Raw genomic sequence first — 25729 nt, forward strand, 5'->3', positions numbered from 1 at the left:
GCTGCATTTAGTGATTCACATGGAATCTAATGAATGAGCCTTGTGGAGATTTTGACTCTGAATTTATGTGAAGCCAGAGATGGACTGCTGGCAGCTTTTCTTTTGCTGCATCTGGCAAGACTTCAATATGATACAAACTCATTTATTTCTCCGACTGATTCATTAACTTTGTATTTTTGCAGGAACTCCACATACTGCATGAAGGTGTCCATGTCTCTCACAGTGGCGGAGAATGACACAGACCTCTGCTACAACTCCAAAATGAGGTTCTTTGAGAAGGCAGAACTAAGCAAAAGCAAAGAAATCACCTGCCCAGGCATTGAGGATTATATACAGCCGGGAGTTGATTCTGAGATTGTGTGGTACAAGGTAAGATACGCTATTTTTATTTGCTATTTGCACACTGATTACATTTTTTTTCCCTTTTTCTTTTTAATGGAGAGGTGCAAGATGTAGTCTAAAGAAAGAAACCCATCATGCACATTATTAGAAATAGGACCTTTCAATTAAAATTAAAAAGTTACATCACAGCAAGTCCTTTCATTTATTTGAATAACCTAGTTAAGGTCAGCTATATTCAGATCTAATTAGCTTTAAATATCATCTTCTCTCTGACTTGTGAAACTAAAAATAAATAATTAACCGACAAAAATAAACCTATTGGCTTTATACGTACACATCTTTCTGTTTTAAACTTTTTCTTCTTCCTTAAGGAGAGTTGCGACGCCCACAGTGTAACTGACCCAGTAAGACCTCCCGTGTCCGACAGGCCACTTTGACAAAGCTGTTAGATGAAGCTCGGGGGCCAATTCATCAAACGTGAATGTGTGCTGGATTAGGTGGCCACAGTGCTTCTTTGGTTTCCCACTGAATCAAATTAAAATAGCAGATAATGACTGTGGGCTCCACACCCTCCAGTTATTGGCTCTCGCTTTGTCAGTGGGGGCTGATTGAATTCTGGGAGGTCTTTCTTGGACCACAGTTCGGAACCAAACCCACAGTGCCCCAGTTTCATTTGCCTCAGGTGTTCTGTGGCCCAAAATCTGAAAGGCCTCGGCTGTTTCTGGACGTCCATACTCACTTCACCACCCTCATGACAGTATGCTGTAGAAATATAGAATAAGAGTCTTCAACCCATATTAAACCTGAGATTGCTGTGTATTGTGTGGTGTCCCCTGAGTACTGGTGGAAGAAAAGGCTGAAGTTTAAATTAAAGTGTGCAATGTTTTTAATCTTTTTGTAACTTTTGACAGTTTTCACTCGAAGTTTATACCGTATCGGGAGTTGTCTTCCAAGTATTTAACACTAAACACTAAAATATATGTAAAATGTATGCTTAACAAGTTATCACCTACAGTGCCATCAGTTTTTTTATCCAAAGATGTTGAAGTTTCCAATACGAAAAATAGCAGCCTATTTCCACATGATTTTGAATATCTCTATTTAATACCTAATAAGTTATCATGCTAACATCGCAGAAATATGGTTAATGGTTTACACTGAAGAAGAGTCTTGTACCATTAAATATATAAATTACTGAATTTATTCATCTCCCTGAAAATATGAGACATTAAATACACAATTATTTTTTTTACATTTCCTGATTGCCACACTTCTTGTCCCCAAGTGTACCAAATCTCAGGTTGATAAAAAGCATTCTCCTCTAACCAAAACTTTTCTTTGCAATGGTTTTTTGCTAAAGCTAGGAAATAATAGAAAAAAACATTCTTGAAATCACTAATAACTCGTGTTTGTATTCTACAGGCGCTCTGTTTATGAATGAAACTTCCAAGGCAGTGAACAAACCAGCCGATCAGACATGCCGTCGTTGCAAAGCCTAATATGAGCTCTGTTGGATGAAAAGCTTGTCAGTCAAGTCCAGTTGTCCAGGCCAGGTCAAGGATGCAGCAAGTAATCTGTGTGCATTCTGATTGGCTATTGTTACACAGCTGCCATTTTGGGGGGGTGCATGTCGGAAAACTAGATTTTATTACTCGAAAATGATTTACTGCAGTAGAAAGATAAACAAAGAATAATTTTTTGGACACATGAAATATACATAATTCTAACATAGCTATAAACAGACTACATGAACACACTAAAAGCCTTAACAGTTAAGAAGTGGTTGACATGAAGGTATCAGCAGAGTAAAAGTGAGACTTAGATAACACCTGTTTGAGTATAATTGACTGTTACTAGCCAGCTGACAACTGATCCGCTGGTGTATCACTGAACCACAGATGCTGAAACAAGAATGAAACAACTGTCAGCTGATGCAAGCTTGACTTAAGAGTTCTGCTTGAACTAACGTAGTGTTTAATTGATGAAATTGCACTGATCACACACATAAAGACAACTTTTACACACTCTTGAATCCAGACATTCCTTATAAGATTAGAAAATAATGGTCCACCACACACCACACAGTATTTGATAGGATCAACTTGTAAGCGACCGTATCACAGCTGTTGACAATTCAAGATGTCTGCTCTCCTACTCCTTTCATTTGAAATGAGACTCATGCGGGATGTTGTCATGCTACCTAATTTAGCAAATCACTACTGTGAAACTAGCAAGCAGTTAGGCTACTAACAATTTAGCACATAATCTCGATAATGGAATTACAAATAGCCATTTAATCTGATAAATCACTGTTTGAAACAGTTTCAGATTCTAATTAACTAATTCTGGCATAGTTAGAGAAGGTTCTTGTTGATATGAGGTCTCTCTACCATAACAGTGTGGAAAACTGGCGTAGTTGTTTATGACAGTTCCAAAAGAGCCCTCAATGGATTTAACCTGTTTTCATCCAATATGCTTAAAAATATGACAAAACAAAAAGTCTCTTCTCTGTTTATAATGATTAGGGGCATAGAAGTAAAAGTCTGTTTCCTGCTGATTTTAAACATTAGTTACACTTGAACACCAACAGTGACACAGTGTATTACTTTAGTCTAACATGCTGTGTCCCCATGTTCTTTTTCTGTATTTTAAATAAAGGAATGCAAGCCAAAGCAGTGGAGACAAACCATAGAAAGGAGGAGGGATATTCTGTCCATCAAGGAAGTACGGGAAGATGACATTGGGAATTACACCTGCGAATTACAGTTTGGGAACTTTGTGGTACGGAGGACTACTGAGCTGTCCGTCACAGGTAAAGAAAAATTCTACTTTTCTTCAATGCTGCAAATTCTTTGATTGCAGAATCATGGCTGCTCCCTTTTGTTGAAATGTTGAAACACTGGCATTTACTCAAAGCTGTACAGAGAGCTTGAACTGCTGCAGTGCTTGCGACAGCAAAAAGGAATGTCAGTAACTGTACACTGAAAGCCTCAATATACATTTATATTTAATGCATTTAAAACAAAAAGTGTTTCCACAAAAGACTATCCTCATTGGATTATCACTGAACATGCCTTTGTGCACGGTGGCTGGTGATTGTTTTCTACACATTGCGTTTCTTCCGCTGTGAGTTGGCAAACAAAATGTGGGTGTTTGCTGTTGTTTAAAAATTAAGCTTTTTAAAGCTGATCCCTGCACCTTTTGGCAAAGTGTTGCAGTCAATGGCGTCGCTGTCTCTGTGACTTCTGGACTGCTTTAATTGCTAAGTAGTGGAATTCACACAGAGCCACTTCAGCACTTTTTCTTAAGGCTGTTGAAATATTTAAGCCTGAACCTAAAGTGGGTGACAGATTGCTTGCCACTGAAACTGTCACTGCCAAGGTTCACACACACAACTGTGGATAGGGAAAACCCAAAATGTAAAACTTAATTATACACTTCTGTTTGTTTTTGTAGTTTATCTGATTATAATTAATTCTAGTTGGTATAACGACTGATGTCCAAAAGCTTCTTGTGATCAATAAACAGCAACACAGAGCTAATATTGACTTAATTTTTTTTTTAAATAGCATTAGTTATAGTCTCTACAAGGAACTTTTGTGTTGATTCTTGCAGCCCCTGTGGACAAAAGCGGTAGTGTTTTCATTGATTTCAAGGGGAATCCAACTGAATCTGAGCTGGTGGCAGCCATAAAGAATGACTATATAGAAATAACCAATCTTCTTGCTGATGGTCTTGTTTATGTGGGTCACATTAAACATTTTAAAACTCCTTGTAGAATGTTTAAACTATTTTATTTATTATGCTGTTGTGTTAGAGTTTCCTATACCAAGCTTTGAACATAGTGAATCATCAGAGAAATAATAATAGCACCAGGGCCCATTTAAAATGACCCTATAATAAGGATCTGCTCCATTATCAAATGTTCATTTAAAAGTAGAGCTCACGTTCTTTAAAGTGAAAATGTTAGTGTGCTTCGGAGGATTTCACACGACAACAGCTCCTCCTCTCTGTGACTCATTTGGCTGGGCTCACATTTTCCGCGGTGGCTCACGTCTGTGAGAATAGAAACAAATGCAGGATGACGCAGACTGAAACAAAACAGAGAAGTGAAGAGGTTTTGGATGGATAGAGGAGTTGTTACGTTTCAGTGCAGCTGCCATCCTTCACTGTGGGTGTGAGGGTCAGACAAAGTGTTTACTGTTAACTGCTACCTGATTACACTTTATAGTCCCTTTAAAGACACAAAGACAGACTCCAGTGAAGGCCGAGCAAAGTCATAAATCATTTTCTCGCCAGCCTCAAAATGTCATCCTGGGGGAATAGTCCTAATCTCTCCATCTACTTTGAGGACATTCAGCATTTCAAAACATGTGGCAAAAGATGATTGATGATTGGCAATGGCAGTAGAAGGGACATTTATGATTTTTTTAGAAAGAAATATACTCTCCCACCTGTGTCTGTGTGGGTTTTCTCCCACATCCAGCCTGCCTGTAGATGTGAATGCGTCTCTTTTTTTAGCCTTTTAATAGACTGGCAACCTGTCCACCAGTCTGTCTCTCGCCTAATGCATGCTGGGATAGGCTCTAGCCCTCTCAACCCCTAAGCAGTACAAAAAAAGGATGGAGTGATATTAAAGTCAGTCTTTGTGAAAGAAAAGGAAGTGATTTCTTTTATTTTGGCAGAATTCCACTCTGGTAATTTACTTTAAATTTTGTAGAGAAAATGGAACTTGAAAATAATGCAATAAAGTAGTAGGAGGTTGAATAGTGGTGCAATAGTATATTGATATACTTATATGTAGATTTTAGGATGCAGAGATGCAAATAAATAGTTTCACACACAAGATGCAATTTTGTCTCGAGGTAACAAAGTGTAATGAAAGTTTTCATTGTTCTTTCTGAACTTGGAGGGCTTTTTATCTTTGGAGAGCAATACCAGTGTTCACTCTGATTTTGGCTTGGTTTCTTTCCTTTTAGGCAGAATTGCTTCCCTATGAGTTTTGGATTTATTTATTTATTTTCTGCCTTCGATTGAAGAAGTTTTGAGTTTTTGTATGTGGTGTTTTCTTTTGTGCAGCCACGGTGGCTGTACTGATCATGCTAACTACCCAGTTCTTTTGATCTACCTTCTATTTTTGTCTGCTGCTGCTGCTGCTGCCGCAGTACACATGAAACACATCACGTCCTGTAAGGGCGGAGATTTTTTCCTCTGGAAAAAAACTGTGTACGGTGTTTAGACAAGCAAATGCGCAAGCTTAATGACCTGGGTTGAATCGCTCTTTTGTTCTCACCACCTTGACGTCGCCGTTATCAACAATTAATGATGACCCTGTCAAAATGTATGACACTAGCTTTCATAGATCCACTGATTTCATATTGACTAAGCTTCCTCCGCCAGTTGTAATCAGTGGGTGATATGAGGGGGGGATACCATCCCCCTTTTTAACCTGCCGTCACCCCTCTTTATCCCTAGAGAGTGCACTGTGGTTGAGGGGTTGTTTAGTTAAATAGGTTCGGCTTATTGATCCTTTATCTGACTGAGGTTTGTGCAAGTTAGAATCTATGGCTGCAACCGTGGCTTTGAAACCTCAGTAGCCTAACTGTGCTGTCTGTACTGTGTATTGATAAATCCATGGCGCTGTCCATGGTGCTGAAGTTGCAGATGGATTTGTAATTGTGCCTTTTTCTCTCAGGCACACCCCTCAGTCAGTTTCTTGGATCTACAATATACTCTAAACTATATACTATAAAAATACAGAATTCTATACTATGTTATGTATACTCTAGAGTAGTGTCACCTTTGTGATCTAAGTGACAAGCAGCAACATCACGGAAGAGCAAGAGGATCATAGAGACTCACTGCTGCCTCTAGTATTCCTACAACATTTCTGTAATATTTCTATGGTCATTCAGTAGCATCCGTGTTGCTGAAAATACAGACCTATGGGGTTCACCCTAACCCGAGCTCTATCCCTCCCTTTGGGCCTTTCCCACTGTTAAAAATTAACAAATCACCAACTGTTTGTAATACTCATTACTTGTGTGTGCAAAACACTCAACTTTGTCTAATTTTCACAATTAATCATGATAACAAGCATTCTAGGGTTCAATTGTTGAGGAAATTGTCAGCCATTTATCCCCATTATATACCCATCTAGGTCAATGAGAAGTATGCAGTTGGAACCAACTAAGACAAAAAAGCATTTTCAAAAGTGAGCCATTAAAAACAGTAGAGTATAGTACGTATTGTAATTATTAGTAATTTCTTTAGGTACCTAACAACCCCTAACCAGAGGCTTCAGGGTTTGTTGTTGCATTTTAACTGTGTTTTGCAAATTTGCAAATTTTGGATATATTTCATTGAAAATGCAAACTGTGGGAGGCGAGTACAGTAAGCAATTGCGGGGCACATAACAATGTTATTGTTATATTGTTATCAATTTTATTTTATACATTTGATTAATAGTTTATATGTAACATATTCTTTATTTTTCTCTTATCTTGGGTAATCTATCAAATATTTCCCTTTACTGTGTGGCTTTGTGTATTGTATCCCCATTTTTGCTGAACACTGAGAAAAAGAATAAGACGGATAAGGTCCTGGACATCTTTGATTGTTCAGCAAGCATTCCCTGTTGAAGTATTGGTTGTCCTAGTCGATACAGAGACAGTGGTAAAAATGCTGTTTATTAAATTGTGTTTGTTATAGTCATTCTTGTGATGTGATGGCACATCTGATCGATCACGATCTGCAACACTGACGATAACCCCTGACAGTACCTGGAACTTGCATCACCTCCTGAGCAGTGCAAAACTTTAGTTCCAGGAACTTGTCCCCAGAGAAGGTGGAGAAGAAACAATGGAAACAGATCTGAATCTGAAAAGGGCCACACATATTGTTACAGTACATTGTCATCATTCCTGCAGTGGAAAGGGCTTTAAGTATTCCAAATAGAGATCTGTGCTTCAGACCTGACCTTTCCATCTGCATACTATTCTTTTTCTTATCTGGAATAAGTATACATGAACCTTTATGTAATATTATCATCAACCTCCCACAGATAATTCCAGTCCACCATCAAAACTCTTGTCACTCCCCCCTCTATCAACAGCCTACAGGCCCTCTCACAGCAGTGCAATGGGACAAAAGGTCAGATTCCATTTGATTATAATGAGCACCGCTAAAATCATAATGAGCTCCCTTGCTGGGTAATTGGAAGCGACATTCGTTTTTAAATGAAATTTGGGGTTTTATGACTTCTTTGTAAGGTTGTGCCGTTTGATGTCTTAGATTAAACACTGCAGAATAAAGGAGCAGTGATGAAATAGATATACAGGGGAGCAGCAACTTTGCTGTGTAAAATAGACTGTCAGTGTAGCAAATGAGCTGGGACTGATGCTATTAACCTGCTTTTCTTATTTTGAACCAGCACGCAATGAGGTGTGCTTGGCTGGGGGAAGGGAAGGGCTTCCAGCATGAGTATGTAAATAGCCAAAAAAGCCTGAGAGGGGTGCAAACAATCATGAAAATATCTCTCCTGATGCATTCACTTGACATTTTCATGTCTTTAAGCCTGATCTACTGTAAGATAGTTTTGTGGCTTAAAGTGATTCTCATTGCGATGCTCTTTTCAACGGTCTTTCAGTCTAGCACATTCAAAATCAATCTCTCTAGTGAACAATGGTTTCTTGCTGGATAACACCATTCTATTTCAGTGTCTTGCTTACCACTGAATATTATTGCACAGCGACTTGACTGGTTGGAAATGAAAAGAAACAATTTTGCTTCCTCAGCTCAGCCACCGCTCTTGAATGATGGGAACCTTTCCCTTGATATGTGTTTTCTGCCGTGCATTTGTAAGCTAGAGGCTATTTTCTGCGAATGTAGACAATAAAGAATAACAAAGGTGCAGTACAAGTTTAGAACATGAATTTTAAGAAGAGAACAAGACTAATCGTGGCTTTCACAGTGGCTTTTCACGTGTTTTTAGGAACATGACAGGACAAATTTACCAACCAGTTGTTAGCTAAATGCAATAAAGAAGAAAAGGTGCACACTACTTTAAAGATGCTTGTAATCACTAATATAATCAGTGCATTTAGTTATCAGGATAAATGGAATGTATTTTTGAGATCCATTTCAACATGTTTGCACTTCTTGTCTAAATTGGGATCCAGTTACAACATATTAATGGCCCATTTAAAAGCCGATGATCAGATGTCATTATCCAGAGAGTGTATCCAGATAAATTATGTTAATACCTAGTGTAAATAGGATCTTTGGGAAGATTGCCCATGTGCCAACAATGTGTTGATTTCTATATATAAACAGATATCTAGAATTAAACTAGAAGTGGTTTTAATGACCCAGCAGCATGATTTAGCTAAACTCTTACTGTGCAGCTCCTTACTTTTAATACTACTTCCTGTTCTACTCCTCTATTTTAGCATGTTAACTAGTCTTTACAGCAGGGCTTTGGTGCTAGCTTACCATGCTGTGTTAGGAAGATGACAATTTTAAATTATGAAATAGCTTCTCACAACCATAAGTCCCTCCAATATGGGCATCAGAGGCCCTAGGGTAAACTTTTGTTTGCTTTCTTTTGAACATCGTTTTTGTTTTGTGCATCCTGACCTGGCACATCTTGGATGTCATTATCTATAATATATGCAATCCTGTCACCATGATGAATGCTGTTAAAGCTGAAACATATTGATTTTTCATACTTCAGTCTAGTCTATTGTTCTCCATGAACAGCTAAACGACTTTAGTTTAAAAATGGCATTTGCTGTGGTGGCAGTAGTGAGAGGAACAGCTTGTGGCACAAGCAGTAGAAACCAGCAGTAGAACTCCAAATATCCAGTATTAAATCATGCACAGTATGAACTCATTTGGTGAACACTAAATGCTAACAGAGCCTTGTTAATCCTAATAAACAGTTTACCTCTCTGGCTCAGTATGACACTACCGCCTCTCTTACACCTCTATTCTGCAAAGTATATCTCCTGCCAGCATCATTTGGTGGCCATTACCAATTTCCTGTCCCATCCCTGAGTTGACTCATTAGCATATGAAGGAGGTTGGAATATAATTGCTCCTTTAATTGATGGAAGATGATTAATCTGGCCAAGGTGCCGGTGGAAGAGAGAAGATGATGCAGTGAGTGGATTCAGAAAGTAATCCTTTCTTTTCTTGGGAATCTTTGTAATCAGCAGGCGTTTGATGAAGTTTATTAATTTTTGCATCTTTTTTTATTTCATTACCTTTGATATTTTGTCAGTTTATTAGAAGACCTACTTATACATAACAATGAAGCTTGTCATTATTCTGCAAGTCTGCTGTGATTTGAATTCATCGCCTCCTGCTGTGGCCGATGGTGCATTTCGACTTCAAGAGGGAGAGTTATTCATTACAACAGGGCAAGGTTAACTTGCTAAAAATGTCTTCTTTTGTTTTTGTGCTGTAGCCATTAGATTTGTATTTGTGGCTTATAAGAAATACACCAAGATACTTGGTGGGTCTCAGTGCTTGGTTCATTTAAATTCACGTCTGCTTGTATGTCATAACCTTGACGTAGTATTATGATCTTCACACCCTCACGGTGTTCGGAAGCAGTGCCACTGGCACCTTTTTAGAGTTTTTCTTTTTTTTTAACCTTCTGGCATTTCCATGAGCATTTGAACCAAGCTTGTTTTTATCTCTCATGATAAAACAAAGAATAGCATGATGGGAAAAATGAAGAGGAGGGAAGCATTTTAATGGCACAATATGTCTGTGTGTAAGGGTGCATGCCTGCCAGACTGTAAAGCTCACACTGCAGTTACTATAGCACATTGAATGGGCAGACCCACATTAACAGTGTGGGTGATGGAGCTCTTATAATTACTTGGGTTTTTAAATAGTATTTCCATTACTGATTGACCTTTTCAAAAAAATATAATCTTGTATAAGTGGGGAAAAAAGTGACAGAGCGATAAGTGATGGACGAGGATGGAAAGAAGGAGGAATGGTCACCAGCGTGACACAGTGTTTACTGTCACTGTGCCGATTCCCTGCTAGGAGGAAGCAGTGCACTGTTATGAAATGCACTTCAGGCAGAGTGAAGAGCTCTTAAAGTGGGATGGATGGCTTTTTGATCAATTGGAATGATTTTATTCATGTACCCTGCTGCTTATTTTCTTAAATGAAGTACTGAATGAGGGCGTCCAGAGAGGTGAGGTGGACATCTTACAAATGTGATACTGTGTGTCTGTCTAAGAAAGAAATCCACTAAATCACCAAACAGAAGCAATAATGCAAAACAAAAATACTAAATCTAAAATGCCAAGGTATTTTTTTTGTTATTATGGTGTTTGTATTTTAAGATTTATGATACCATCTTTTTTATCACCTCCATTTCTGCCTCAGTCCTTGTCCCCCCATTTGTCACGTCCCACCTCTGCCATACTCTCATACCCCAGTCAAGACCAAATATCAATCAGAGGTGAAAGGTAAGAACCTGAGGCTTTGCTTTACAGCCAGTAATGGAAAGTCTCAAGCTGGGCGTTGACAGTGGCTTTTTCCTTTCTTTTTCTTCTGTCACCAACTAAATTGTATAGTCAAGTATGGGACCAAATTGAAGGCCTTGTTGAAAAAGGACATAGCCATGATAACATCATTTAAAAATCAATATTACATATTGCAACGTGAGGTCTGGATACAGTTCTAAAATGGACAAAAGCTTTGTGAATATAAGGTGGTCAAAGGAGATCTATGTATTGTGAATGGAGGCTGAAAGGCTGAACCAGATATAGACGGAAAAAAAAATGTCCTTAATCCTGCATCAAGGACATTTATTGTTTCTGTTCAATACAAATAGATGTTTTTCTAGCTTCTTCCTTAGGCTTTTTCCTTTTATTAAACTGTCCTCGACCTCTACTGAGACAGATACATAGAGGTCAAAGAAAGAATTTCAGCAGAGGACTTACCTTGTAGAAACAGTCCTTGGCACAACTAAAAATAGTGTAAGAAAACAGTAAAAGCCTTGTACATTGCTAAGACCTGCACTGGACTGCTTTGCCCTTTAGAAAGCCTCACTGGCAGCGAGAGTCGTCTTCGAAAACAGTGAGTTGGAATTCATTACCTCAAACTCACGTGACCAATATTTTTATTTTATTAATGGCTGGAAAGGCCAGAGGTTATGAACAAATTATTTTCACAGAGGCGTCACGCACCAGCTCACTCATTCACCACTATTAACAAGGAAGTTTTTGTATTTTGCTCAGCTTCAATTCATTACTCGCTGTGCTCCAGGGAAGATTTCTCACCACTGACCATACCACATGTCAGAATTTAATTTTAGTTTATGACATAATTGGGTCTCATTTATGGTGGAGAATGTGCACTCTTTGCTGCTGGAGCTCTTATTTGTGATTTAGGTTGATGAGGCAGGTGTATTTTTAAATAAAAGATTTTCTTATGCAACCAGAGAAATCTTTAATAAAGCTGTGGATCCATTGTGGATCATCAGTGTTTTACCCTTTGGCAAATATGCATGTGTATGCTACAGTGGGCTGAAGACTGACTGTGTGTTTATCTCTTACTGTAGTGCAGATAGACACAACACTATGCCAGTTTACAGACAGCAAATCACTGACAATCAGTCAGAGCTACACAAAAGATCCTTGCAATACTTCCGGCTCACAAGATTAACGCGGTTGTCCTTTCAGGTAATTAACACTACAGGAGCAGGCACACACAACTTCCACTGCACCATCACATTCAAGAGAAGCAACAGAATGGACACTGGACTGTGCCAGATGAATTACCAGGTCAAAATGCGCTGACTACAGTCACTTAATGAATTGATGAAGAAAATATGTCATAAATAAAAACCTGCCTGTTAATCACTCGCAGTGATTTTATTTTAACATCAAATCTATTTAGACACACTGCGGTCGGACCTAAGGCTTAGCACCAAAACATCTTTATTACAAACAAAAGCATATATGCTGATTCTTCTCTCGGACATATGAGCTTTGACCAAAGAGATCCCTTTTGCATTACATATATTCATACAATTGCAGTTATTTATCATTCTTTAGTTGTATTAACCTCGTTAGATTCAGTTTTGTTATTAAAAACAATACAAGGGGGTTGCTTTGGGTAGCTTGGACCCTTCAAGGGGGAGTACACAACCTTGCCACACCTGCAGAAACCAAAGGTATACACTTTATAATTCTATAAAACAGAAAAGCAGCAAATGCTCATATTTTAGAAGCTGGAATCAGATAACACTTTTTTGTGCTTAATAAGTGATTGATTACATGCTGTATTCCCATTACATCAGATTGATTTAAATAATAATGCTTCAACTATGTGCTTTGGCTCTACTCTATAGTTTCCACCTTAAAATTCCCCCAGTCTGTGCTGTAGTTCTCGACTGTGTCCAGCTGTGTGCCATAACTCCCATGTTTTCAGCGATGCCCCCCCTCCTCACCCCGTGATTTGGCAGGCTGTTTGTTATGCGTTCCCTTGCCATCACCACCCAACCCGGCGAGTCAAGTCAACCCTGTGCTCTGATCAATCCAGCAGCAGCATGTGTACACTGTAGTGCACACTCAGCATCCCGGTGGGTTTCCACCTGCCGGCGCCATCAAAGGAGCAGCACACAGGAGATGTGATTGCAGAGCTTACAGCAGGGGAGGAAGTGGGCGAAACAGGAGAGAAAATATCTGAGCATGAAGCATGTGCAGAGCACGGTGTTCTCAGACTGGAGTGGTTACTTGGTTACTGTGTATCAGTACAGGCTGTAATTGTACAGAAATGTGTGTGTCAAACAGCTATACTTGCATGAAAAGGAGGTTTCGACATCATGATTTGGTCATGAATCCCTAAGATAAAGAATGAATGAACACAGAGCTTTGGGAAAGCTATCTCCTTCCCTGTGTCTCCCTGTCTCCCTCTATATCCTGTGGTCATCTACAGTATTTGTGTGGTGCTGTTTGCTGCTGTGAAACAGTGACAGGTAATTGGCAACGTCTTTTTATTTTTTTGGCTCGGCCTGGCAGATCTGAGCCCCATGAACAAACTGCCGAGGAAGAGCTCCAGGAATTAGTTTGACTTGGCCAGCTTTCCACAAGGTGAGATGACTTTGATCAGTGTCCCCTTGTTTGATGAGGTGGCACTTTCTGGGCACAAATGCGGTTTTAAGCAAACAAAGGACTATCTCCCTTGGCGTTTTGTCACAAGATTTAGGACACAGGGCTAGCAAGGGTGGACTGGAGGATTTAATGCATTTTTAGTGCTAAGTATCTGGACACTTACAGTTGTATAGATGTACAAACCATTGTCAGGAACGGTTTAAAAAAAATACTGTTCTTGCAGAGATTGTCACAAGCAGCACATGTTGGAGTTTTCTGTCTGACATGCTTGTTCCATGTTAGGTGTGTTAATACCTGAAATTGGAGCTCGCTACCAAAATACGATGTTGGTATTTGGGTGATTTGGTCATTTACAGTAAACATTGAGTGATTGACCGAGACTAGACATCCATAGACCACTTTTTTTTTTTGCTCCACTTTCAGTTTTGCCAATAGTGGCATCATTATTGCATGAGCTGTAGAAGCAGCCCAAGCTAACTGAATGCCATCTTTCTTATCACTTTAGTTCATGACACATTATGCCACCCAGTACCCCTCAAAATTCTCCTAATAGGGCGATTCAGCAGTTCATGATTATGTCCTCACTTGCAGTGTAGAAAGTAATGTCCTTAATGTGATGAGGCAACACATACCGAGCGTGTCATGCCATATAGAAAGAAGTAGTACAGTACAGTAGCCGGGATGTGCACATGTGGGGAATGAATAGGGTTGAAGAAATAAGGGCTTTTATGGAGAGCTGTCTCTTGTCAACTCGGGGAAGTAGAACAGAACCCTAATGAGCACTGACATGCATCAACCACTATGTGCCCTAACATAGAGTAGAAAGGAACGGATGCAGGTGTTTTGAGTTGTGTCATATGCGACCAGTGTTTGATGCCTTTCTTAAGGTTTGGATGTGGGCGTGGTGGATGGATGTGTTTGGTGTTCATGCCAGAAATTTTCATAGACCATCTAACCAAACATTAACCAAGAAATGAAATCCCCATGCCCTGAATTAAGGTAAACCTTGGCAATGGGATACCTGGGATTTTGTAAATCGTCTGTTGCCTGTGGGTTGCATTGTGGTTGAATGTTAACTTTGGCCATCAACCAAACCACTTAGGCACCTGTTATTTGGTCTCAGTCTGCTTTCTCTGCTTTATATTTTGGGACAATGAGTCACCACCACACAATAATTTGCCAAATTCTTTTGCCCATGTCGCTCATGGATGCATGAAATGGCAAACAAAAATGTCAGGTGCACTTGGGTAGCCCTCATCGTTTACATCCTCATGACACAGCGCTTGTGTAAAAGTGTGATTAAATCAGTCTGTATATAAAAACCTGAACCTAGAACAGTTTTCAGTGAATATTTACCAAAACCTCTCTGCCTACGAGACCAGGTCTTAGTGGAGCAGGTGAAACCGAGCAACAGATGTGATGCTGGTTTGAACAGATGGTGCAAAAATGCAAAAAAGGTCAGGTGGTCTGGTGCCTGTGCTGCTATAGCAGCACATTGATTGGTCTTTTTTTGTTTTTTAAGAAGGAAGACAGACTCCCTGACAGTAATACCTCAGCATGAAAGTGGGATCAAGAGCTTATAGGCCCTAATTACTAACAGTGGGCAGCTATTTGACATATTCCTCATGATACGTTGATGAATATTGCTTCCTCAGAAACTGAGATCAGATTGAAATAAAAATAAATGTATTCCTGCACCATCTACTCTTTACTGCACATTATATTGATTCTTTTTATTTCTTTTTTTACATTGTAAGTAAATAAATAACATGCCTGAATAACAGAGAACTTAGATATATTTTCTCAACGTCAACTTATTCGTCCTTGAAGTGATTCACCTTCAAAGAATTTCCGTGTTGTTCTAGCTGATTTGGGTTCCTCAAACCAACTGTCACCTTTGCAGTGGGCTCCTGTCATACATCTTGTCAAATATCTATCAATTAGCAAACTGTGCTTACAAATGCTCCTCTGACACACTGTACATCTGGGATTGCTAATTAAGATGACGTGTTACATAATTAATGCCTTCGCTCTACTAATTAGTGCTCACTTAGTGCCTTAGCTTTGGAGATGTGAAAATCTTTGCTAAACTAGTGTTAATGTAATTCCACACCACGGCAGTATGGAGCAAGGGAAGGAAATAAGAGATGTAGGGAACCAAATTGCCTTACGGCTTTTAAGATTTTTAGAGAACCAGACTTTTTAGGGACATATATGTGTGTTTAAACAAGGGTTTTTTTACTTTAATGCTGTGTTTAAGTGTCTGTACTCACTGTTGTTAGGTTGATTTTGAGTGATTTATAGCTCCTCTCAAAGCCACAAGTACATGCGTCTGTAGCCTTAAAGATATTCTCTCCCTCCTCTCCTGCCTCCCCTATCTCTGACAGTTTGTAGAAATGCCCCATCAAGGACACTTCAGCCACATGTCAATCCACTGATTCCGCCAGAGAGATAAGAAGGTGGGAAGGGATGGCGGATGGTACTCTTGCATAATTTATAGTGAGCAAAAATCAATTTTGTGGCATAAATTACTCTGATGTTAATTAGTTGCAGATTGGTCTTTTACAAAAGGTGCATTCTAAATCACTTCAGGGAGAGACTCACTGCACTGAGACGAGACTGAATTGTTCAGCTGGTGATAATTTCACATGATGTTATGATGGAAAATTAGGCTTGTTTCCTTATTTGGAACGTGACTAAAATGTTTCCAGGAGACAAAATGGTCCCTTTAAATAGAATGTTGAAAGATTATTATTATTTTCAGTCCCTCTACTGGTAAGACAGGGAACTTGTGGAGGAAAATGGAAGCTTGTGTTAGTCAAGTAAATCCTCTTGCTCCCATCACACACTGACACACACACACAGACACGCCACCACACAAACCCTCGGTCAGGGAGATTGCTTACCAGCGCTTAGTTCAGTGGCGATGCCCAGTTGGGCCTTGATGTAATGGAAATTGATTGCACTGCTCCCAGGCTACACTGTCATGACAAGTTATTTTAATGGCACTAAAGCAGGCTTATGTTGAAGTTTAAAAGGAGGGTGGCGGGGGCAGAACAGTGACTCGCGGCGTATTTGCAGTGTAGCAATGCTTTTTTTCTTTTATTTATCACAATCTTTTTCGAAAAAATAAAGACGGAGAGTTTACAATGAGGGATTGAGGAGAAAATGATGGGGGTGGATGGGTGATGGGGGTGACAGTTCAGAGCCATTTTCCTGCCAGCACGAGAGTTTCCACCTCAGAAGTGGCGGCATTGGTTGAAGGGAGCCACACAAGTTATAATTAAAGAATGATTTGTGCTTTTCACTGTACATTTAGGTGTCAGTTCTACAATGGTACAGTATAGTACATACAAGCCATATACTGTATATGCCCATTTATCCTAGTAGTAACCTGCCACGCAGGCAGGAAAGACATTTTCAGCCCGAGATGAAATCTGTTGTTTATTGGCCTCACACAGGTAATGGCTGCAACATAAGAGCTGTGACAGACGGAACATTCCAGGCTCTCATTGTGCCTCCGGGGTTCTTTGCTTCTCCGTCTAGAAAAAAATAACAATAGCAACGACGGAGGCCTTAGCCTGCTGCCATTTCTTCAGTGATGTTTGTTCCACAGGTGAGGTCATTTCCTGTCAACAAGTTGCATTCACGTAAATCCTACCAGAGGTCGTCTGTGGCTTGCTGACGTGTGCGTTCGTATTATTGGAGGAGAGCTGGCTGTTCTTTGCCATGGGCAAACTTCTGCAGAAGTTGTTTACTCTCAGTCTGCCATCCTGTTTCCTCCTCTGTTTTTTTCCACAGCTTTTTCCTCCTTTTAGTTGCTGTGTGATCAACAAATTGATTTATGTTACAAGCAAAAGACATACAGGACTTGACAATGAGTACTTAAGTGCCTCATAACACAATCAGTTCCTAATTTATTTTAAAGTTTAATAGGCATTTTTGAATTTAATGGCATTTCAGATTACAATGTCTCTGTAATAAATTACAATGGCTCATGCATCATCACTTCAAGTAATGTGTTTCTCTCATGTTTTGTCCGCAGTCCAATTAAGGCTCACTCTGTGACAGTCTGGCCAAATCAAAAGGTCCTTGCTCTCCTTGTCAGCTAAAGAAGCCAATTAAAATCCGGCACCCGGGCTGAAACAGCCGTCACCGCCCACCATGAGTGATCATTACCACATATGTGGGTTGTATGGATCGCGCGGGCGCCGTATTGATTTAGCTTGTGAAAACTGATCTCGCACTTTGGCTTGAAGGAGCGAGGCTGTCATGCTTAACAGTGATGGAGGTATCAAGTCAGGTTTTGAGCAAAATCGCACACACACGCGCTCACTGAACTTATTGCCCATGCCGGTGTCAGTGTCCCCTGTGCGCAGCAGTGGGCCTCATCACACGGGTCAGCAGAGCCAAGACCTCACTCACATACTGCTTGATCATCTGAACAAATCCGGAAATTAACTTTGATGTGGAATGTCTGTGGGCGAGCGGCTCAGGTCCACGAGGGGAAAAGAGGTGGCTGGTCAGCTGCGTCTGTGGGCGAAATGTGTTTGCCACATGCAGAGATATGAAAGAGAGCTTGAGAGAGGAGGAGTGTGTGAGTGAGAGAGATGAGAGAGAGCGAAGCCACCCCCATATATTCAATGAGGAGTCACTTGTCTACTTCAAAAATGCTTAATTCATATTCAGCTCACATGGAGTTGTGGGCTTATAGAGCTAGATTTAATACATCTCGGCTCCCTCTCTGACAGATCTGGGGCATGTCTAAATTATATTGTAATTTCAATGAACTATCTCTTACAATATATACACAGGCAGACCTATCATTAGCTCTAAGTGCCCCCCTCTGACATTACAGTAGAAAGCTGATTTTGGCCTTCTTGTGTTTTCCCTTCTTGTGTTTCCCTTCTTGTGTTTTCCCATACCTCATTGAACTAAATATGTGAGGTTTTTTGAATATGCCATTTCTGTGTTTAAAGCTGCACTAATCGATATTTTTTAGATTGGAATTTTTCTAATAAATATCTGTAATTGGAAAGAAGTTGCTCCTAGTGACAAAACCACTGAGAAATCATATAATATCACCAAAAACTCAGCTCTGTGTTGGCTGAATGTGTAAACAGGCAATTGTTGTGCTAATATGTTTGCCATTAAAACTTTATAAGGTGATAATATGTCAGATGTTGTGTTAATAGCTTGTTCTGCTGCCCCAAAGTTGCCTTATAAACAATCAGTGCAGTTTTAGACTCTGACTTAGGCCCCAAAATGACTCTGTTGAAGAGTAAAGAACATATTAAGAGATAATAAGAGACGTCAGCATTATTATGAGATAAAACTTATAACACAAAAAGTTCTCATAACAACAGAGGATCATTAAACTGGAAACATATTAATAACACAATCACTGAATATAATTTTAAGACCATCTCATAATAATAAAAAAAACAAAATATGCAATAAAGATGAAAACAAGAAGAATGGGAGATCTTACAGTGAGAAAAGTTCTCTTGAGTTCTCTCTCTCTTCTTTATGGCAAAGAATCTTGATATAACAAAAACTATTTAATTTTCTCTTTTTTATTATGGGAAGGAGATGTCACAATAAAAAGGAAAGATCTTGTTATTCTGAGTAAAACACGTATCTTCTTTTGTCCCCCAACATGAATGCAGTAGTATTCTGTACTAATTAGCCTGCAGGGGTTGCTGCATAATTCTGCTGGAAAACATGTTTGCTGTACAGTGCTTGTATGCGTTTCCCTTGGAGGCCAAGACAATACAGAAAAATAAATCTATTTATATTCTTACTATCATTCTGTTCATTTTGTGCAAATGCCCCAGCCATGCATTGTTTTATTTATCTTTTAGCTACTATGTAGGCTTAATTCCTTTTGTTTTTAAAAATCTGCTTGAGAGCGATAGAGTGTTTTGACAACAGCGTTCATAAAAAAAACAATTGGAGCCCCTGAGGGCATCAGGTCTCCTTTTTAATGAGCGACTGTTACTGTACAATGAGAAGATTTGGCAAATAGCCTCTCAATGGACTGATCTCATATACATACAAAGATTCTGCTTTAGTTAACATTCATCAGCCGTCTGCCTACAGCCAACCTGCAGTCTGTGGAACCACTCTGATCAAACCGACTTTACCCTCAGCTCTAATACTGTTCACATGAATAAAGCCTTTTATTGCATTTTCTTACGGTACATCATCTCCTCGGCTCCTTTTAAAAAAAAATCTAATTCAAACATAAAAGGTGACCTTTACTTTGACCTTTTATGAGGTGAAACAATAATTTTAGATTTCAGTGTCTGATTTTGTGTAGTCAAACTTCTGTGGAGTGATCAAAGAACTGTTCTCCTTTTATCGCAACTTTAAAGAAAAATTCATTGTTCTCCTTCATTTTGCCATGAAATCAGATTATCGTGACCTGTCCAGCATCTTCTGGAGAGAAACATTATTTTAGAACGTATTTCCAATGAGAAGGCCCACCTTTTAAAGGGTTCTTTGAAATCTTCAACTAAATGGCACAGAAAATGGAATAAATGCAGGTTGCAGAAATTCCCCAACCTTCCCCTTCTCTGACTGTACGTCGTGGTAGAATATCAATGGGGCTTTCCAGACAAGAAATGCCAGAAATGCTTTGTTTGTAATGAGTTACACTTTTTGCAGAAACCATGTCTCCCTTTTCCAGAGGCTTAAATCTTGCATAAATGTCTCTGCCTCTTCCCTTCATCTATGTATAGCACATCTCCCCTGAATCACTGTAGTGGATTTAAAAGGTGAAATCAATAAAGGTTTGCAGCTTTCACCTGGATCATTCTACTTCATGGAAAGAGCAGGCTGTCCTAACATTCTGCACACTCAGTGGTTTTACACTGCCAGCTTAAATTAGTGTATTTTCATGCCATTGTGACACAGCCCTGTTTTTTTTTTTCCATCAAGCCTTAAAACCATTTTCTTTTCAACAATACAATAGTTGGAAACAAAAAAAAGCGTCTGAGGCAATAAAATGCATGTAAATCCAGAATCTCTCAGCTGAGCACCAGTACAGTTTTGGCCCTGCAGCTCCCTTGGGGGACAGCAGATTCAGGGGGGTTAGCACAAACCGGCAATGTAGGGCACCACAATGGCAAAGCTACCCCTGCTGGCACACGGCACCAACCACTGACCTGTTTAAACAGCTGGAACGTTTGGCACTGCCTGCCTCCGGAGATTTGCAGGGCCACTGGCAAAGGGGTTGAGAGGAAGGAAGAGGGGGAGGGGGTGGGGGGAGGGGGTGGGGGTGGGGGGAGGGGAGAAGGAAGGGGGATGGGAGGCATGGTGGCAGAGCTGGGAGAAGGGATTCATAGCTCAGCAATAGGGGGCCACTGTGCAGAAATGGCACCAAGCAGGAATTAAACAGGCCACTGGCAACGAGCTGAGGAGGAGGAGGAGGTTGGGATAGAGTTCAAGTCAAATAGACACAGTTTTTAATAGGGGGCTGGCCAGTTTAGGGGGTCACTTTGGTTGGTGAGTGCAATGAATGGGTGACCAGGACAAATAATTAATATATTGTACAGAAGTCAACTGTTTTGTTTTCATTAAGAAAAAAAGAGTGTCTGTATTTTGGAGGGGTTTGGGCTGTGTGTTGGGGGCGTGGGAGGTTACTGACTCACACAAGAGAACACTTAGTAGCTTGCGGCAGGGGTTTAACCAAAACTAAGCAGTCACTGGCAGGAGGTTAAGAGGGACAAGTGGGCTGGAGGTGGAATTCTTGTAACTGCAGCCTTTATTGCAGGTCTATCAATGCATGTTTCTTACGAGTGTTCGCTCTCATTTGTCAGATCCCATTTGATTCTTATAGTGCTCTTCATACTCAGGGAAGCCCAGAATGCATAGAAAGAGTGTAATGGTATCTCTCTTATTAGGCGACAGAATTAGAGCTTGCATTGTCAGATGAGTATGTTTTGTATTGCTTGGAAATGTAGGAGAGACAGTCTCATATCCAGATTTTGTAGAGTAGCTGCTGTGGAGCTAAAACATCATCTTTAAATGTCAGGTTTTGGTGTCAGCTTGAATCAAAAAGGATAGGCTTCTTTCTAGACCTGGCATTTTGCTCTGATATTCAACAGTCATGCCGTGGTAGAAAAGGCAGAGATACTAGTTTCTTCACCGACTACTCTCAACAGACCAGAATACATCAGTTACAACACTTACAATAAACAAATAATAACTAAAGGCTGTAAAATGCTCAATTAAGCAATTTTGCACGGATGCTCGCAATGGCTCATCTGTGAGCCTCTGTGACAGAATCAGTCATTTTAGCTAGTACCTCAAAACAACTTATGTCTACATTCAAGTGAATATGCCCCCCTAGTGGCCATAATAATTATGGTGTTAGAAAAGGGAGGAGTAAGGTCACGTTATAAAACAGCAACAAAGTCCACGTAGGGAAGAGGTCCAGATGGATTGATGGGTCAACAAAACATCAGACTTGAACACGAGAGACTGCTGTTTGCTTCCCGTTTCCAACAGTCAACACGTATTTACTGTCATTCTACCAAACCTTCGTGTTGTCACATTATAATATGTAGTCAATCTTGGAAGGCACGAAGAGTTTATGTTGTCCTGCCAATAGCTCAGAAAGTGCTTCTGTGTGTCCTTCTAGCGGGCATTGACAAGCAACATATTGTGGCATTTAATTTGGAGGGCTTGTTGCATTTTACCCTTCTCTCGATCCACTAAGACATTTATGTGCATAAGTTAAATTTCATCCAAACTGAAGTAAGTAGGACAGGTTGTGGGAACGTGTCCTTAAAAAAAAGCTAATTACTCTGTCATACGGGAAATATCATTAGCGCTCTCTCTAGCAGCCAATAAGTATGCTGCTGTAGTGGACGTTTTCTGGACCCCGATCCATAGCAGATCTGTGGTAGACCTACCTGAAAATGACGTACATAATCTCATCAAAAAAAGGTACCCAAGGACAATCAGACCTGGTCCAAAATAGATCTACAGATAAATAGACCCGATCTAAAATGTGGTCTGAGCACACGACGTACCGCTAATTAACAAGCAGCTGTGGTTTAAGAAAAAAGAAAATGCAATACAAGTAATTTTTTCCACTTGTATATTAGTCATATTAACAGAGATGAGAGACCTGTGGCAATAGAGCAGGACTCTACCTGGATCAGTTAAGCCTGGATGTCTGATGTTGGTTACTACAAACTAAGAGGAGCCATTAAGACCTCTACGCTGCAGCACAGCGACAGACTGAGTAGGAGGTAAACTAGTTGGTATCTCACAGTCATAGCCTCTCCTTGTGAATTTACTTGATCACAACTGTGAGCCTGCCGGGTCACGGTGTCATTTCGAACTCGCGACGATGATCAAAGAGAATGTCAATGACAGCCCAGGTTCATACAGTATGTCGGTCTTAAGCCGGAGGGCTATATGGAAGGTCAGATGTGTGTGTTTGTGATAAGAACAGGATGAGCTAGAGCGAGCGTACAAAGCTGAGAGACAGAGTGTTCGAGAGGTGCTATCTGCTCGACTGTCACTGCACAGATCACAATGATTCAGTCAAGCTTATTAGTCATATTGCACAAGGTTGTTGGAATATTATTTCGGCAGGTAATACTGTACCAGTCACTGTACAATAGCTGCTGCGGGACATCCAGTTTTTTGGTTGCTTTTTAGTTGATGTTATGCCACCTTTGAGATGCAAGCCTCCTCACTGTTCGCCTGGCCAAGGATTTTTTTCTTTTTTGCTTATGTAACATCCATTTGAGAGCTTTTTATTATTAAAGACGATCATATCCTTGTTTATGGAAGTGCTTAAGCCCACTGGTTTAATCATATTTTTTTCCAGAGGTATGTTGAGGCAGCTTTGATGAATAATGCAGAGGGTTTGTGCTATACTCAATGCACATTCCAAAGGATGTTTGAGTGCTGAGCCGAGTGCCAAAAACATTGGCTAAAATCATTTCAGGCATCAGCAATCAAAGCTCACAGTGGTTAAAGTCAAATGCCAATATTTGATCAACCCAGTTTGTTGAATGTAGGAAGAGAAACATGTTTGTTCAAGCCCAGTTTGGTTGTATTTGCTCAGAGTGGCCTGATGAGAAACAGAGACTGTTACAGAACGAACTGTATTACAGAGGTACAGACTATTATAGCAATAATACTTATCCGCAGCTGGTAGCTCTTGCATCACCATCACAGTTAAGCATGCCCTGAAGCGTAGTATAGATTTTATACAGTGGTGATTAATACACAAGGGGTGGATAGATTGCTGTAATCAAAGTCCAAACTGTGCTGGGAGGGATATTGGACCACAAAAACGGCCCGTTTTTAAGGGCTGAATGTGATTGTGATCTACTCTGCTTTTTTGTATTGCACAGTATTAAGTAATTGATTTTGTTGAAGGCTGACAACCCACTTTGAACTTAGGTCCTTTCTCACTGGGCCGACATGTTTTTCCTCCATTAATGATGACAAGCCAATTACCTACCATAATATGAATCTGGGACGGGGCCACCAAGGTTGGACAGTCAGAATCCAGTGGGGGACAATACCACACCGGTCCTAATTTGTCCTTAATAAAATAAAATGTTTTGATATTAAGAAAACTTAATATGAGCAACTCAAACTTTCAAATTCTGGTTTCTTCACCAAATTAATTGCTGAGTTGTTACTACTGACTTTTTGGGCGAGCTCACTTTAGTTTTTTCCTCCAGATAAATTGGTCCGGATCATCTGGATAAAATGTTGGCTTGTTTACAAAGTCTGCATGCCGTGTTGGCCAAAACCAAGAAAATAAAGTTATAGTACCAAGTTAAGTATAACTAAGTTATCATAAAAGAGACTTATCCTTTGACTTGTTATTATGAGGGAGCAGATTGATGGATTTTTCCGTCACTTCAGTGTGTTTTTAGTGGCATCTTAGATATTGGCAACAATTCGACTGCCGTGGTTGTAGCTTGGCCCAGAAAATAGCAGGACTACCATGTTTTCCACCTGTTATTCATTAGTTTTTTTCCTATGGATGCTGTTTGTCCACATTGAGTGTTTATTGCAATGAGTTTGAAGACTTCTCCCCATGCCACATGAAATTATTTTTTAGCGATTTAGCTTTAAAAGTTCAGAACAGTGGTGACAAGCTGACACATACTAAGAACCGGCAATCAGGTCGACGTAGGTGGCTTGTGTAAGCACAGAGTCCTTTTTTCACGTATACAACCCTCTTGTTTGCACAGTGTGAAATAGTGTGCTTGTATTATATAGCATGTAAGGAGGGAAATTACTGCAAGATTTAGTATAGTAACACCATCATTAAGCTAGACTTAATGATAACAATTAGTACACTAGTCTTTGATGAATCACCTTGCTGGTTGAAGCTAACTTGACATTAGCAATAGCATGTACTCTGTGCCCCGTAACTAATTTTACATGTGCTACATGCTGTAGAAATGGATGCATTCTTGTCACCAATAAATTATTCCCTTGGTTGTTTTATTTTCTGTGTACTATTTTATTTATACTAGTAAATATATATGTCAAATGTCTTTGTCTTCAGCTGTAACAGTGGATGCAATTCCTACCAAATTTTAACGTAAACACATGAATAAAATGTAAATAAAAATAAAAAAGAAGATCAATTCAAAATATTTAGACGGTTAAAAGAACACAGCATACAACATGTGGTATTGACACAATGGCACAAGGTAAATCAGTATATTTTGTAAAGCTCTTGTTTTGTGACTCTGTATCGTTATCCATTGTGATTTTAAATAGCACAATTAACCATCATCATTTTGACTGGCCTGTGAATAAGTTAAAGAATTGTAAAAAAAAGTGTAAGTTGTTAAGCATTTAGATATTTGCAAAATACCTTATTGTGTTTCAAACTGGTCATAACACAGGCAGTTAGTTTAAAGATTGAGCTCGACCAAGCTTGTATTTGTAATCACAGTTTGAATGTGCGATTACACTGATAGCAACTTTATGAAGCACAGTCCCCCTAAACAATCTCTATGAGAGGGTTATAGGGATCTTCATTATATTGTCTCTGTGATGTGAAATTCCTGCAGCACAGGGTAAATAAAAAAAAGTAGTCCTCACTACAGAAGATATCTGCAAGATGAGTGATCTGCCAAGCTAAACAAAGATATAATAATTTGTCCTTGGGAAGCACTAAAAAAAATTATTTCTTGAGCTGTGGGAAGCAACTTGTAAAATCTTAATTAAAAGATTGTATCAGA

The 25729-nt window shown here is 39.7% G+C and overlaps 1 protein-coding gene across 3 annotated transcripts in view; it reads left to right on the plus strand.

The window, feature by feature from the left end:
• Window positions 1-25729, plus strand: part of LOC127378686 (interleukin-1 receptor accessory protein-like 1) — a 287082-nt gene that overhangs the window by 149968 nt on the left and 111385 nt on the right. For all 3 annotated transcript variants that reach the window (XM_051427826.1, XM_051427825.1, XM_051427827.1), the window contains 2 exons: window positions 183-369; window positions 3001-3154. In XM_051427826.1, the coding sequence (XP_051283786.1) occupies window positions 183-369; window positions 3001-3154 (341 nt within the window). The remainder of the gene's footprint in view (window positions 1-182; window positions 370-3000; window positions 3155-25729) is intronic.

Source organism: Dicentrarchus labrax, unplaced genomic scaffold, assembly GCF_905237075.1.
Source record: "Dicentrarchus labrax unplaced genomic scaffold, dlabrax2021, whole genome shotgun sequence".
NCBI classification, from domain to species: domain Eukaryota; kingdom Metazoa; phylum Chordata; class Actinopteri; family Moronidae; genus Dicentrarchus; species Dicentrarchus labrax.